Genomic DNA, 15,726 nt, shown 5'->3' on the forward strand with positions numbered 1-15,726 from the left:
AAAAGAAAAACAAGACTGAAAGGAAATCAATCAAGTGTTGTAGCTATATTTAAATGATGAACTATGGGTAATTAATTTTTTTGGCTGCTCTCCAAGTTTTCTTTAGTGCAGGGGTCCCCAACCCCTGGGCCACAAATGGGTACCAGTCTGTGGCCTGTTAGGAACTGGGCTGCAGAGCAGGAGGCGAACAGCAGGCCAGTGAGCAAAGCTTCATCTGTATTTACAGCCGCTCCCCATTACTCACATCACCACTGGAGCTCCGCCTCCTGTCAGATCAACAGCAGTATTAGATTCTCAGAGGAGCACAAACGCTGGCGTGAACTGCGCATGTGAGGAAGGGATCTAGGCCACGTGCTCCTTATGAGAATCTAATGCCTGATGATCTGTCACTGTCTCCCATCATCCCCAGATGGGACTGTCTAGTTGCAGGTAAACAAGCTCAGGGCTCCCACTGACTCTGCATTATGGTAGATTTCATTATGTATGATTATTTCATTATGTATTACAATGTAATAATAGAAATAAAATACACAATAAATGTAATGTACTTGAATCATCCTGAAACCATCCCCCCAACTCCAGCCCTGTCCATGGAAAAATTGTCTTCCATGAAACCAGTCCCTGGTGCCAAAAAGGTTGAGGACTGCTGCCTTAGTGTTACACTGTTTTAAAATGGAAAAAAATGTTTGTAACTATTCGTTCAAAGTTTTTCTATTTAGTATTTGCCTTACAAAACCAAACCCAATGTCTCAAGTGTGGGGTGACAAACTACTGCTCACAGGCCAGCACTTATTGTTGTAAATAAAGTTTCATTGGAACCCAGCCACACTTTCTTGTTTGCATATTGTCTATAGTTGCTTTCAAGCTCCTAGCAGAATTGAGTGGTTCCAACAGTTTTTTTTTTTTTTTTGAAACGGAGCTTTGTTCTTGTTGCCCAGGCAGGAGTGCACTGGTGCGATCTCGGCTCACCACAACCTCCGCCTCCCGGGTTCAAGCGATTCTTGTGCCTCAGCCTCCCAAGTAGCTGGCATTACAGGCATGTACCACCACACCCGGCTAATTTTTGTATTATTAGTAGAGATGGGGTTTCTTCATGTTCGTCAGGCTGGTCTCGAACTCCCAACCTCAGGTGATCCACCCACCTCAGCCTCCCAAAGTACTGGGATTACAGGCGTGAGCCACTGCACTTGGCGTTGCAACAGTTCTTATGGCCCTCAAAACTAACATTTATTATCTGATCCTTTAAAAAAAAGTTTGCTGACCCCCTACAGCATTGAGAGTTATGAAGCGATTGCCAAGAGTATTTCTAAAGTTAGCAAATATTTTTTAATGTTGCTAGTAGGCTGGGCATTTAGCTCATGCCTCTGATCCCAGCACTTTGGGAGGCTGAGGCAGGCAGATTGCTTGAACTCAGGAATTCAAGACCAGCCTGGGCAATGTGGTGAAACCCTGTCGCTACAAGAATTGCCCAGGTGTGATGGCATGCAACTATAGTCCCAGCTACCTGGGAGGCTGAGGTGGGAGGATCACCTGAGCCTGGGAGGTCAAGGATACAGCGAGCCAGGCTTGCGCCACTGCACTCCAGCCTGGGTGACAGTGAGACCGTGTCCCAGAAACAAAACTTCTCTAGTAACATTTTCTTTTCCTCATTTCAGCCTAAATTAACAATGGCGAAATGCAGGCGAAATGTGGAGAATTTCCTAGAAGCTTGCAGAAAAATCGGTGTACCTCAGGTAATAAATTTATCATTTTTTATGTTGCTTAAATAGACTTGGTTGTCCTAAAATTTTGGAAATGCAAATCTCTAAAATCTTACAGGACTAGCTCTGAGCTAAGTCGATCATAATTAACATGACTTTGTGTTACAAGAGTCAGTATACTTCCGAATGGTTTTCCTTGATTATTTCCAAGGACCACACAAAGAAATTATAAATATATAAATTGAAATAATTATAAGTAATTTGAAATAATTATTCTGTTTTCCTAAACTTTCCCACTTGCTATTTGACAACTAAGTATATCCTTCAAAAACTAAGTAAATCTCAGATTGAGAATGCTGCAGTTGGTTTCGGTGTTCTAACACTTGCTTTGATACTTTTTAAAATGGTTTAGACTTCCAGAAATGTTGAAAAAATAGCCTAGAGTTCCTTTGTGTACTTCACTCAATTTCTTCTAATGTTAACTAACATCTAATACAAACATAGGACAGTGATTCAAACTAAGTAACACGAGAACTGAATTACAGGCTTTATTTGGATTTCATCAGTTTTTCCACGAAGCTCTGGTTCTTTGGAGTCTGGCGTGCAGCAGGCCGTTTCTAAGCTGTTGTCCTGCTATGAGGATTTATTGCCTCCAGCTCAGTTTTAACTTTATTGCCCTTTAATATTACAAATAGTTAAATTTATTTATAGATGCGACTAAGGGAAATGAACTTGATACACTCTTATCCAATAACCCCTTTAAAAAGCAATTATATTAAACCAGCTAAGTATTATACTATTAAGGAATATTATATGGTATAAAGACAAATTTAAAGAAACAACTTGGTGCCATGTGATACTTTTTCATTAACCACGACCATTACAAGTCTTGTTAACATATTTTGTCTATAGCCTGCAAGGAGGAAAACATGATTCTTCTCTATCACCTTCTAATTAGGTATCAGTAACTCAGGGGTGGCCCCGGGGCTCATCAGCAGCTCCCCCATTTCTCTCAGAGTTTAGTTCCTGTTCCTGTAGCTTTCATGACAGTGATTCTCTTTACCCAATTCACCGTACCTCTTTCTAACTAGCCAGGAGTTAAATAGGCCACAGCATCACTTGTGCAAAGAGCAACCTTATCTTTGAGCTCTTTCACATGTTACAAAGTGAAAGAGAGAGCACCCAGCTCCACAGAGCGTCTGCATCAGCCAGCAGGAGTCCCAGGATTGTTTTTCTCTTATGAAGGTAGATCATCATTCTACTATTTATTTTTTACTTTTTCTTTTGCTGTTTTTTTTTTTTTTAACTGAATTATACAAGAATGGAAATTTACATAAAGTGGCAGTTAGCAAACACCTTTTTGATTCCTATGGACAAATTGAAAGCAAAATTTTCATTTTCATGTTATGTTGTTTTATAAAGCCCCATCTTTTAGAACAGACCTTTTTAAATATTTTGAGAGCACTGAATATGGTTTCTGAAGAAATAACATACATTCTTTTAAACAAGTTTATTCTAATAGTGCACATTAGCCTCCAGTTCTTCCCTTCTGCTTCCTGAAGAGGTTCTTGCTACACAAACATCCAGTGTCTGCTCTAGTTCCCTGCCACAGTGTCTTTAAACAAAGAGAGTATGGCATGGGTTGGTGCAGAGAACGGGAACCGCAAAATAGATAGGAGAGTGCTGAAAATGGCCCCACTCAAGCAAGTCACGTGGACTTAACCGATGTCAAAACCTGTTGAAAGTACCGTTGACCAGCAGTTACGGTCATTGTGCCTGTCCACGGGGCTTTCGGAACCGTCCTCTGAGGGTCTCTGAGATTTAAAGTCCGTACCTTGGAGTTATTTCAGGATGTTCCCGCCATCAGCCAAGAAAATACAAAATAGTGTGCCTTAAAGTACACCTTAAAGTCGGTATTTGCATGCAGTGGTTGACCATGTTTGTTATGGGCCAGCCTGCCCCCGTTCCTACCAGAGCTGTGCCATTGGAAGGCAAGTACGGAGAAAAAAAAAAAATACAGTTTTAAAAGACTGGGTCTTTTTCCAGAGTGGTTAGGCTGAGGTTTCGACGCATCCTCCCTCCTTCTCCGTCACCACAAAGAGGAATGGACATTCCCCATAGGCTGCCCCTTCCTTCTCCCCTTCTGCCTCCCACCCACGTCCCCACCACAACCACTGCCAGTTTTAGACAGCATGCTGTCTACTTCTGCTGAAAAACTAATCATCTGTCTAGAACAAAGTGAAAGAAAATGAATAAACACACAAACTCGTAGGTTCAAACTAGCCTTCTGAGGTCCCTCTGCCAAAGGAAGAGAAGAAACTTGTACCTCCCCGTCTTCTTTTTCTCCTGTACTTCTGGTCATTCTGGCCTTTACTTAAACATCCCCACTTTGCTCTGTGTGACTTGAACATTGGGAATGGAATAATGACCACTTTTGAAAATGTAAAACAGAAAACAATATTACAAATATTTTTGTCAGATTCTATACCCAGATAAGATAGATAAAGACATATAATTTTGCTTCTCTGTGTAACTTTTAAAGTGTCATACAAGTTAAAGTGTGAGTGAAATACTAAAGAACAAGGCAGTTATTAAAAACCTCTGATGACATTGGGCATGTGGGTATTTGCTTTATTTTTATGCTTTTATTCAATATGCTACATTCAAAAAAACTGTAATGGGTGATTAAAAACTTGTATCTGAGTCCAGTATCTTTTGTCCCAGAGTCGTTATGTTATGTGTTAAACGATGTCTCCCTGTTGTCAAGTCCACTCTTGTTTGTATTTATTTAATGAATTTTGCAATCTGTAAAATGGAGGGTTTGGATGATCTCTGAGGCCCTTAACAGCTCTGCGTTCATTTTGAACACATTCTTGAGCTGGACTTGGTTAAAATAGACACCCCCTGGCCGGGCACGGTGGCTCACGCCTGTAATCCCAGCACTTTGGGAGGCCGAGGCGGGCGGATCACCAGGTCAGGAGATCGAGACCATCCTGGCTAACATGGTGAAACCCCGGCTCTACTAAAAATACAAAAAATTAGCCGGGCGTGGTGGCGGGCGCCTGTAGTCCCAGCTACTTAGGAGGCTGAGGCAGGAGAATGGCGTGAACCCCCACTGGGGGCGAAGCCTGCAGTGAGCCGAGATTGCGCCACTGCACTCCAGCCTGGGCGACAGCAAGACTCCGTCTCAAAAAAAAATAAAAAATAAAAAAATAAAATAAAATAGACACCCCCTGATTTTTAAAGGAATGCCAAGTCATTGAATGTATTTGGCTTCTAGGTAGTAAATTGCCCCCTGATCATGAGGCTTTCCTCAGTCTTTGAACCTTTTCGATGTACGTGGCCTTCTCTGAAAACGTCCGTCTCCTCAGCCTCTGCAGTTTTCGTTTTTGCTTTCTGACCTACTTTTTTTTTTTTTTAAAAAAGAGAAGAATGAGTCAGGAAAGAGGTTGCTTCACACACACCTCACTTCTTTCAGGCCTCACACGACCCTAAACCAACATCCACTTCTGTGTATTGTATTTTTTTTTTTTTTTGAGACGGAGTCTTGCTTTATCGCCCAGGCTGGAGTGCAGTGGCACAATCTCGGCTCACTGTAAGCTCCGCCTCCCGGGTTCACGCCATTCTCCTGCCTCAGCCTCCCAAGTAGCTGGGACTACAGACGCCCGTCACCACGCCCGGCTTTTTGTATTTTTAGTAGAGCCAGGGTTTCACCGTGTTAGCCAGGATGGTCTCGATCTCCTGACCTCGTGATCCGCCCGCCTGGACCTCCCAAAGTGCTGGGACAGGTGTGAGCCACCGCGCCCGGCCTATGTATTGTATTCTTAATGTTCAGACTAGTCACCAACACGCGAATTTTATTCTGCTATTTAGTAGTAAGATCAGGCTCAGCATGCAGAAGGTTCTTTGTGGTTTTCAGCATTTTATTTTTGTTCCTCAATGTAAAAATGTTACGGGATGTGTATATGTGAATGTGACTGAGATGATCATATGAATTCTATACGCAAATCTGCATTTCTGATCCACTGACTTTGTTTTTCTGTTTTCCTTTCCTGCTCACACTTTGGACAGGACAATCTTTGTTCCCCTTCCGACATCCTTCAGCTAAACCTCCGCGTTAAAAGAACTGTTGAAACGCTCCTTTCTCTTGGGGCACACTCAGAAGAATCCAGTTTTGTCTGTCTCTCTCTGCAGCTTCTGGGTTTTGTGGCATTTTACTGTGCTGTGATGTTAACTCTCTGTGTGCTTTATCACTGGCTCTTCCCCGCTCGCTGAAAGATTGCACTCCGGTGACTTTCTGCCTCATTCCTGTGCTTGGTAAAGGAGGTTTGTTTCTCATTCAGAATTACTTACATAAGTGCTTTTTCTCCCCGCTGGCCCTCAAAGAGCTAACCAATAAAGGAGGTAAAACCTTTCCTTATATTTGCAGATGAGCACCCCCTCACAATAGTAAACATTTATGATTGCTAACCAAGAGGAAATGACCAGCATTTTTTTCTCCTGGTCATCTGCCCATTCTCCTGGCCTGTGGCCTTGTTTCTCTTACCATAAATGCTGAAGCATTTTTACTAATACAATTCTGAACTTGTACTTCGAATATGACATGTATGTAGAGCTTTATTTCCAAGTCACACAGTACAACTCCCATCTGGCCGTTTTTCCGTGCCTCAGCACAAGTGTGGAAATTGTGGAGTGACTGAACCTTTTCAGCAGCTGCTCATGAGGAGAACCGTCGTGCCTTTTCTGGTTTTGGCCGCACCCGGTCACTTAGATTTCTGCTTTGAACTGTGTCCTGAAATCCTGAATCCCCCCTTTGTCGGTAGGCACAGGTCCGTCTAGGCATTTGCGGTCTGGACGTTTGAAAGGTATTGGCCGTGATTTTAGTAATTTTAGTTTGGTCAGAATGTTCAGTTTAAAGATCATGTGGATTCCCTAGACTGCTCTTCTGAGCCCAGTCTATACGTTGTACGTGGTGCACACGAGCAGATGGGTTGGAGCTGGCCTCTCAGGGTGAGCCCCTTCCAGATTGACTGTGTTTGTTATGCATGACTGAGGTTCACTCCCAGCATTCTGTTTAAAATTGGAATTTATGTGATTTCTAACATACTCAAACCTTCTTAATAGTGAAACAGTAGCAGGAGAAGTATTAGGGCAGCAGTCCCTGTTCTGTGCTCAAGGCAGTGAATATTGCCTTGCTTTTTCAGAATGCCTAGCATTTAGCTGCTAGACGTTAATGCTGGAAACTACTTTATAATTGCGGTTAGATTCTAGTTTCATAAATGGTGTTTCTGAATATTCAGGAACCTTCTGAACTCTGTTAACAAAATTGGGATAAAGGATGAACTCAAGTGTGAAGAGAGATTGTGAGGAGCGTAATATCCGGGTGTAGGGTTCAGCCTGAGGGGCTCACTGGTTTGGTTTTCTTCCATATGAAATGGGACAGCTATTTTCACAGGTGAAAAGACTGTTCAGTGTTAATGCTGAAACACTCAACACTGTGATGATGAAAACTTCAGTTTTCTGTGTTAGTAGGTGCCTTTCAGACTTTGGGGAGTTGGGTTGGTTTTATTTTTAAGATGTCTCAGAGTTGAAACACCTGTTAAAAAACACACACAGGCTCTCATGTGGTTTAGGGGTTGTAATTGTACATTCTCTTGAGAACACACAGCACTCCCTCTAGTCCAGCTGGGAGGTGAGGGTGCTCCAGAAAGCACAGGCTTCTGAGTGTAAACACTGGCTGCGCAGGTCCTAGGGCGCTGCTGAGAGGAAGAGATCAGGGAATCAGCCTTGGAGAAAGCACGTCTCTTCTGACAGCAAAACACTGGGCAGGTTCATTTTAAGTATCATTTATCTAGACTTGCAGTTGCACTCAAAGTATTTCTACAAAGTTGCTAGTTTTATTAGATCAAAAGATTACAGTTACCTCATTTTATCAAAATAAGTATTAAATAAAAAGTAAGCACAAGTACCAATAACTGCCTCAAAAATAAATGTGTTATATATTTTATTGTAACTGGTTTTATAAAATTTCCTAGTAATATCGTCTCAATGAAAAGCAAACACACACACACACACACACACACACACACACACACAAAACAACTAGTTGTTTTCTTTAACAAACATGTATAATCTTTTTTTAGTGGAACCAGAATTCTATATTCTGTTCTTTGTAAGAGCAATCTCTTTTCTTTTGGAATATTTAATCTTAACAGAAAGCCAGTGATAAATGCTGTTCTTAAGATTTGCCTTTTTCTCTCACAAGAAAGGATTAACCTAACAAATTAATGATGCACACATTAAGGAGGTGTTTAACTTCCTTAAGCAAACATTGTAAACACTTCTCACATGTTGGCAATCTACACGTTCCTGCCTAAGCTTACATGGTAGTTCCCTGGAGTAATTCAGGCTGTTAAATAAATACCAGGATATTAAATCCTTTACATTTTCAGATATTTTTCCTTTTTAATTCCGTAATTCAGATTTTTAATTCAGATAGGCCCTTCCATGAATTATTCAAATTAGGGGGAAGTTTCTCAAGAGCTCAGGATACACTGAGTTTCTTGCCCTGTCTGGTCTGGGAACCCTGGTTTTCACAGTCAGGATTATCATGCAGACGGCGTAGAACTCATGCCGGCTGAGTTATGTTTTCAAACTGTCTTTCATTCCTGTGGTAGGAACTTAACCCTCAAGTGTAATCTCTCTCACTCTTGAGCCATCTGGTAGTGTGGAATTGTTTTTCTAGTTTTCACCTGCCTATTTTATAGACCTGTATTGACCTTTTATTCATCAGAGATAAAGGATGTTGCTTTCACCCTGCGGTATTGTTTTCCCTCTGTTGTATGTATAAATATATGCTACTTGTCAATTTTCCAATTTTGAAAATGATCTGTATGTACTTTCAGTTGTATTAATAAAGTGACAGTGAGTGTCAGACACCATCTCTCTAACTTGTATTTACACTGAGGCCAGTTTCCCAGGTACTAATTTTCATATCTAAGTTGATGATTATGAAGGGGAGAAGTGCTTACTTTTTCCTTTCAGTTCTATGATATTCATTCGATTTTCTTTTTTGTTTGTTTTCATGTTACGTTGTCCCATTTCAGGAGCAATTATGTTTGCCTCTCCACATTTTAGAAGAGAAAGGTTTGAGCCAGGTTGCAGTGACGGTCCAGGCTCTCCTGGAACTTGCCCCACCCAAGCAACAGCAGCACCAGTTATCTGCTGTTTGAGGATCCCCAGGACCGTGGGCACTGGCCTGGCCAAAACAAGGAACAGGACACCGTGATTGCTGCTGCCAGCTGTCTGCTTAAACAAAGCTCTTATGTGTTCTCAGAAGGGACCGTTCCCATGATTCCTAACAGGAATATTTTGCTTCATTTCTCCATTTTAGGGGAGGTTATTTCCATTTCCATTGAATTTTTTTATGAAGACACCATTGGTTTTCTCAGATGAAACTTCTCTTACTGAAAACCCAGCACCTAACCTGGCTGTGTTTTCCTGGAGAGCAGGCGTATTTCACGTGCCAGAAAGCACATCTTCTGCGTTAGGCACAAGCATGCTGTGCCGTTGTTTTTACCTGGTCTCAAGACAACTGGTCTGCTGGTTTCTAAACTTGGTTGTTCATTAGAATCTCCTGGAGTATTTGTTAAAATACAGATTCACATTCAGTAGACCTGGGGTAAGGCCTAGGAATCTACATTTTCAACAACCATTGCACGTGTTTTTGTTTTTGTTGGAGAAGGAGTTCCGCTCTGTCGCCCAGGCTGGAGCGCAGTGGCACAATCTCAGCTCACTGCAACCTCCGCCTCCCAGGCCCAAGCGATTCTCCTGCCTCAGCCTCCCGAGTAGCTGGGACAACAGGCACCCGCCACCATGCCTGGCTAATTTTTTTGTATTTTTAGTAGAGATGGGGTTTTGCCATGTTGTCCAGGCTGGTCTCAAACTCCTAAATTCAAGTGATCCACCTGCCTCGGCCTCCCAGAGTGCTGGGATTACAGGCGTGAGCCACCGTGCCCGGCCTCCGAGACACCGTGCCCGGCCTCCGAGAGTGCTGGGATTACAGGCGTGAGCCACTGTGCCCAGCCTCCGAGAGTGATGACAGGTGTGAGCCACTGTGCCCGGCACCCGGCCCATTGCACGTGTTTTTCATGTAGTGGAAACCACTGTTCAAAGCTAGCTATTTTTATGTTTGGGGGGGAGGGTAATGGGCCCACTGCATTTTTCACCCACATTTAAAATCAAAAGCTATATATTAAGAGGAGTTGGACTGTTCTGTCAAAGGCAAAACAAAAATAATACAGAAGGCCTAGGCTTCTTTTTTTTAAGAGTTGGGGTCTTGCCGTATTGCCCAGGCTGGTCTGAAACTCCTGGGCTCAACTGATCCTCCTGCCTCAGCCTCCCAAAGTGCGGGGATTACTGGAGTGAGCCACCGTGCCCGGCCCAAATTTTGCATAGTAAAACAGTGAGACAGATACAGTTGTATTTAAGGTCAGTGCTGTAGGCCTCCCTTCAACTGCAGTCATACCATCATAGAGGATGGTTCTATGTCATCCTGTTATCTGGACATTATAAACAACAAGCCCTCTATACACAGGTTCCAAATCCTGAAGCTGACAGCGCACTTGGTCTCACTGAGCCTCCCTCCCCACCCTCCTGCTGCTCCTCAGACATCTGGGCCTGCAGACACATTGCAGTCACAGCACATACACTTCTAGCTCGGAAAAGCCTAGTTTCTTTTATTTCTTTCAGGTAACTGCCAGTTTCTGTGGCTGAATTAAAGCACTTAGGCATCTTCCTAGCTGGGTGTGGTGGCTCACGCCTGTAATCCTGGCACTTTGGGAGGCTGAGGTGGGCAGATCACCTGAAGTTGGGAGTTTGAGACCAGCCTGACCAACATGGAGAAACACCATCTCTACTAAAAATACAAAATTAGCTGGATGTGGTGGTGCATGCCTGTAATCCCAGCTACTCAGGAGGCTGAGGCAGGAGAATTGCTTGAACCCAGGAGGCAGAGGTTGTGGTGAGCCAAGATCGTGCCATTGCACCCCAGCCTGGGCAACAAAAGCGAAATTCCACCTCAAAAAAAAAAAAAAACGCACCCCATCTGGCTCCACCACTAGCGCCTTTATGTACTCGATGGGTGGAGGAAAAGCGCCTAAGGACTCACACCACACAGGAGCCTTTCCTCAAATTTCAGCTAGTTTTCCTTCCCCTGCATTTTGAACTCCTTTTAGTTGTTGGTGATATCCTTTGGTGTTCACTGCCTTTGTAAAACAAGTAAATAAAGTAAGCGGAAGATATCTCTTTTGTTTCTGTAGTTGTTAACTGTTCTGGATTTTCTTTACAATGCATCCATTTGGGCATAATGTTATCCCTCTTTTTATCAGGTAAATGTAGCATCTAAAAGTAGCTTTGGATCAAATCATGTTGAGTACCTGGTCAAAGTAATGTTTTCTTCCTTGTTCTTGCAGAGAAACAAATTCATCAGAACATTACTGCTTGACCAGGTTTAAAATTGTGTAACAGGCTGGGCATGGTGGCTCACGCCTATAGTCCCAGTACTTTGGGAAGCTGAGGCAAGAGGATCACTTGAGCCCAGGAGTTTGAGAGCAGCCTGGGCAACATAGCAAGACCCTGTCTCCCAAAAATTTAAAAAAAAAAAAAAAAAAAAAAAAAGCGTGGTGGCACCTGCCTGTACTCCCAGCTACTCAGGAGGCTGGGGTGGGAGGATCACTTGAGCCTGGGAGGTTGAGGCTACAGTGAGCCATGGCTGCACCACTGCACTCCAGCCTGGGCAACAGAGTGAGACCCCATCTCTAAAAATAAAATAAATTGTATAACATACAGCATCTAAGTTCAATGCCCATTCTTACAGAACAAAAGTAAAATGTCTTTATGTAAGACCCCATTATGTTTATAGTTCCCAACAGACCCATCAACCCTTATATACCCTTATATAACTTGTTTAGAATTTAGCCGTGTGCATTTTTAAACTGTATTTGTCAACATTAAGCCTCAGTACAGTCTCCAAATTATATGCCACCAGAAATGAAACTCAGCAAAGGACAGGATTGTTTTTAACATATGCAAGCCAGCCTGGCCAACGTGGTGAAACCTTGTCTCTACTAAAAATACAAAAATTAGCCGGGTGTGGTGATGGGCACCTGTAATCCCAGTTACTTGGGTGGCTGAGGCATAAGAATCGCTTCAACCTGGAAGGCAAAGGTTGCAGTGGGCTGAGATTGTGCCACTGCACTCCAGCCTGGGCAACAGAGCGAGACTCTGTCTCAAAAAAAAAAAAACAAAAACAAAAAAACTACCAAACCAAAAATATACTATGCAAGGAATAATTCTAGAAGACATTACATAATGTAATACTTGGAACATTTGCAACTAATTTTCCCATAGGGATAAATAGAAATTTCAACTTATTTCAAATTTTGCACATATTATGAAACCTTAATGTATTTTTATCAAACTAAATCAGATTTGTATTTGAATTGTTAGGAAAAACCGTGTGCAGTTTTGGCTGATAATTGAAGGAAAAATATCAAATACTTTGAATTTTTTTTCTCTTTTTTCAAACCCTCGGCAGAGCTATGAAGGTATGAATTTCTTTTTTGTGTCAAGATGCAAAAACAAATCATGATGCTTTTGTTGGGAGAATTTTTGTATTCAGTATTTTGTATGTACCTTTTTTTTTTAAAATTGGAAAGCACAATTCGGTTTAACATTTAGCTTTGCTTGACTCCAGTGTAAGATGAAGATGACCTTGTCACAGCTCCCCTGACCTGAAGCAGAGCCCTTCCCATCACTGACAGTGTTGGCGGCTGAGAGCCCCCCAGTAGAGCCCTTCCCATCACTGACAGTGTCGGGGGCTGAGAGCCCCCAGCAGAGCCCTTCCCATCACTGACAGTGTCGGGGGCTGAGAGCCCCCCAGCAGAGCCCTTCCCATCACTGATGGTGTTGGCGGCTGAGAGCCCCCCAGCAGAGCTCTTCCCATCACTGACAGTGTCGGCAGCTGAGAGCCCCCCAGCAGAGCCCTTCCCATCACTGACAGTGTCGGCGGCTGAGAGCCCCCCAGCAGAGCCCTTCCCATCACTGACAGTGTCAGGGACTGAGAGCCCCCCAGCAGAGCCCTTCTCATCACTGACAGTGTCGGGGGCTGAGAGCCTCCTAGCAGAGCCCTTCTCATCACTGACAGTGTCGGGGGCTGAGAGCCCCTCAGCAGAGCCCTTCCCATCACTGACAGTGTCAGGGACTGACAGCCCCCCAGCAGAGCCCTTCCCATCACTGACAGTGTTGGGGACTGAGAGCCCCCCCAGCAGAGCCCTTGCCACCTACAGAGATTTTCTGTCAGCAGTTTCCCAGTATTTCAGACTCATAATCTGTGTTTAGCGCTCCAGTGTTCTTTTCTAATAGCCAGGTCTGGAAATGACCCATGGAAAGAGGGGCCTTTGTATTCTGCTAGAACACAGAGCATAGTAGTAGATCACTTTTCTGAAGAGCTTTTTAAAATACAGCTAATCAAGGAGTTTGTGATTTCTCTTACTTTCTACAGCTCAGCAGTGACTAATGATGTGTGACTATGCTAATGAGTTTGATGAATTCGTAAAAACTAAGCGCTTAAATGATTATAGAAATGAAAACATGGATATTTAGAAGCCTTTCTATATACACAGTGCAGTGAGATGGTTTACAGCAAATTTCATTTTATTTCTGAAAATGTAAACGTAATTAGTGAAAGATTTTGTAAAACATTGTCCTATATTTGTATGTCTGTAAATATATTGCATAAGTTCTAAGTATAAATATGTCAATATCATGTATGTTATTTTAAATTGCCTGTATGCCACTTTATACGTTGACATTCAAATAAAAGCCAACACTTCAGTGGCATGTAATAAAAGCTGACTGGAGAGTGTTCAAACCTGAGGTGTGGTTCCCTTGGCAAAGGTGAATCAAGGAAAAGGCATCTCATTTCCAGAGGGAATGTCAGCGGAAATGGGGGCTTCGGGACAGGCTGTTGAGATCAAATTCATTTTCTTAAGGAAGTACAGATATCAAGACTGAGCTTTATTAGGAGTTAGATAGAAGGCTTAATTCATGAAATGTATGTGACACATTAGGACAACTTTGCTCTTGGAAACCTTTAGCATCCCAAGGCATTGTTTTGATTCATCAAGGCAAGCATGATCTGGTGGGCGCATTTTTTTTCTAGAAGAGGGAGAGTGACAGCTTTCCTATTTGCCAGGCACAAGTTAGATATTTTCACACACCTGATTTCTTTTCATCTTAACACTCCATAAAGTGGGGATTGGTGGCCCTAGTGTTTCACTTGTCAAAAATATCTCCAAACTAGCCTTCCAGAGAACCTGTGTCCCCATCTTCACAGTTTGTAAAGTTGTATATCCTAACATCCTATTTCTAGCTTGTATTTATAATTTGTATCCCTGTTTCCTAGAAAAGTTGCTGAAGCAGCTTATAACTGGATATGTATTCCATGCCATTTTCACTTGAATAAAAACACCAAAGTGACAATAAATCTAAAAGGCAGGCATGAACCAACATTTACTAAAACTTTGCTGTGTATATATTATGCTGGACAGCTAATAACATCATATTGTAATTCCTACTGAATACTTTTGCTCATATGAGTTTTTTCACTACAGACCAATTGGGTAAAATCAGAATCAGACATTACAGGAAATACTGAAGTTTTAATGCATCACTGTAGCTAAGCCATTGAACTCCTTTGTTCTGCTGAGAAAGAGCAAGAAGAATGAATCTTCACAGGACTACCAGAAACTTCTTCCCAGCAAGGTATGAGGAAGCCCTAAGTCAACGGTATAATCCTAAATCAAGGTTTGAAAACCCACCTAACAGGCACAGTGAAATTAACAGGCAGAGTGAAATTTACAGCGAGTGAAATCAGGCTTCCCTGGGAAAGTCTCAATAGGAAACAACCTGTAGATGAGTCATCTTTGATGGTACCAGCTGTTTCTTAACTCTCTCCAAGTCCTTCCCACCTCCAGAATACCAGTGGAAAACACAGAAGAGAACTAACTTGGTCACTACTTCTTTTTTTTTTTTTTTTATAATTTTTATAACTTTTTATTTATTTATTTTATTATTATACTTTAGGTTTTAGGGTACATGTGCACAATGTGCAGGTTTGTTACATATGTATCCATGTGCCATGTTGATTTCCTGCACCCATTAACTCGTCATTTAGCATTAGGTATATCTCCTAATGCTGTCCCTCCCCCCTCCCCCCACCCCACAACAGTCCCCGGAGTGTGATGTTCCCCTTCCTGTGTCCATGAGTTCTCATTGTTCAATTCCCACCTATGAGTGAGAACATGCGGTGTTTGGTTTTTTGTCCTTGCGATAGTTTACTGAGAATGATGTTTTCCAGTTTCATCCATGTCCCTACAAAGGACATGAACTCATCATTTTTTATGGCTGCATAGTATTCCATGGTGTATATGTGCCACATTTTCTTAATCCAGTCTATCGTTGTTGGACATTTGAGTTGGTTCCAAGTCTTTGCTATTGTGAATACTGCCGCAATAAACATACGTGTGCATGTGTCTTTATAGCAGCATGATTTATAGTCCTTTGGGTATATACCCAGTAATGGGATGGCTGGGTCAAATGGTATTTCTAGTTCTAGATCCCTGAGGAATCGCCACACTGACTTCCACAATGGTTGAACTAGTTTACAGTCCCACCAACAGTGTAAAAGTGTTCCTATTTCTCCACATCCTCTCCAGCACCTGTTGTTTCCGGGAAAGGATTCCCTATTTAATAAATGGTGCTGGGAAAACTGGCTAGCCATATGTAGAAAGCTGAAACTGGATCCCTTCCTTACACCTTATACAAAAATTAATTCAAGATGGATTAAAGACTTAAATGTTAGACCTAAAACCATTAAAATCCTACAAGAAAACCTAGGCAATACCATTCAGGACATAGGCGTGGGCAAGGACTTCATGTCTAAAACACCAAAAGCAATGGCAAC

At 42.4% G+C, this 15,726-nt stretch overlaps 3 protein-coding genes across 18 annotated transcripts in view; 2 read left to right on the forward strand and 1 right to left on the reverse strand.

Moving 5' to 3' along the window:
• Positions 1-9,723, forward strand: part of LRCH3 (leucine rich repeats and calponin homology domain containing 3) — a 93,648-nt gene extending 83,925 nt beyond the window's left edge. For 5 of the 10 annotated variants that reach the window (XM_032171979.2, XM_032171984.2, XM_032171982.2 and 2 more), the window contains 2 exons: positions 1,656-1,733; positions 5,772-8,900. In XM_032171979.2, coding sequence (XP_032027870.1) covers positions 1,656-1,733; positions 5,772-5,975 — 282 coding nt within the window. In that variant the 3' untranslated portion in view covers positions 5,976-8,900. Of the gene's footprint in view, positions 1-1,655; positions 1,734-2,245; positions 3,866-5,771 lie in introns of those variants that run through there. The other 5 variants (XM_032171983.2, XM_032171987.2, XM_032171986.2 and 2 more) reach the window with 3 other exon arrangements.
• IQCG (IQ motif containing G) overlaps positions 7,336-15,726 on the reverse strand; it is a 79,434-nt gene continuing 71,043 nt past the window's right edge. For 6 of the 7 annotated variants that reach the window (XM_058426124.1, XM_058426125.1, XM_058426127.1 and 3 more), the window contains one exon: positions 15,003-15,134. In XM_058426124.1, the coding sequence (XP_058282107.1) occupies positions 15,040-15,134 (95 nt within the window). In that variant the 3' untranslated portion in view covers positions 15,003-15,039. Of the gene's footprint in view, positions 7,457-15,002; positions 15,135-15,726 lie in introns of those variants that run through there. The other variant, XM_032171993.2, reaches the window with a different exon arrangement.
• Positions 9,732-13,616, forward strand: LOC116480015 (fibrous sheath CABYR-binding protein-like). The gene has a single exon (XM_032171995.2). The coding sequence runs from the start codon at positions 12,663-12,665 to the stop codon at positions 13,098-13,100; it is 438 nt and encodes a 145-aa protein (XP_032027886.1). The 5' UTR covers positions 9,732-12,662; the 3' UTR covers positions 13,101-13,616.

This window comes from Hylobates moloch, unplaced genomic scaffold (genome assembly GCF_009828535.3).
Source record: "Hylobates moloch isolate HMO894 unplaced genomic scaffold, HMol_V3 SCAFFOLD_13, whole genome shotgun sequence".
NCBI lineage: Eukaryota > Metazoa > Chordata > Mammalia > Primates > Hylobatidae > Hylobates > Hylobates moloch.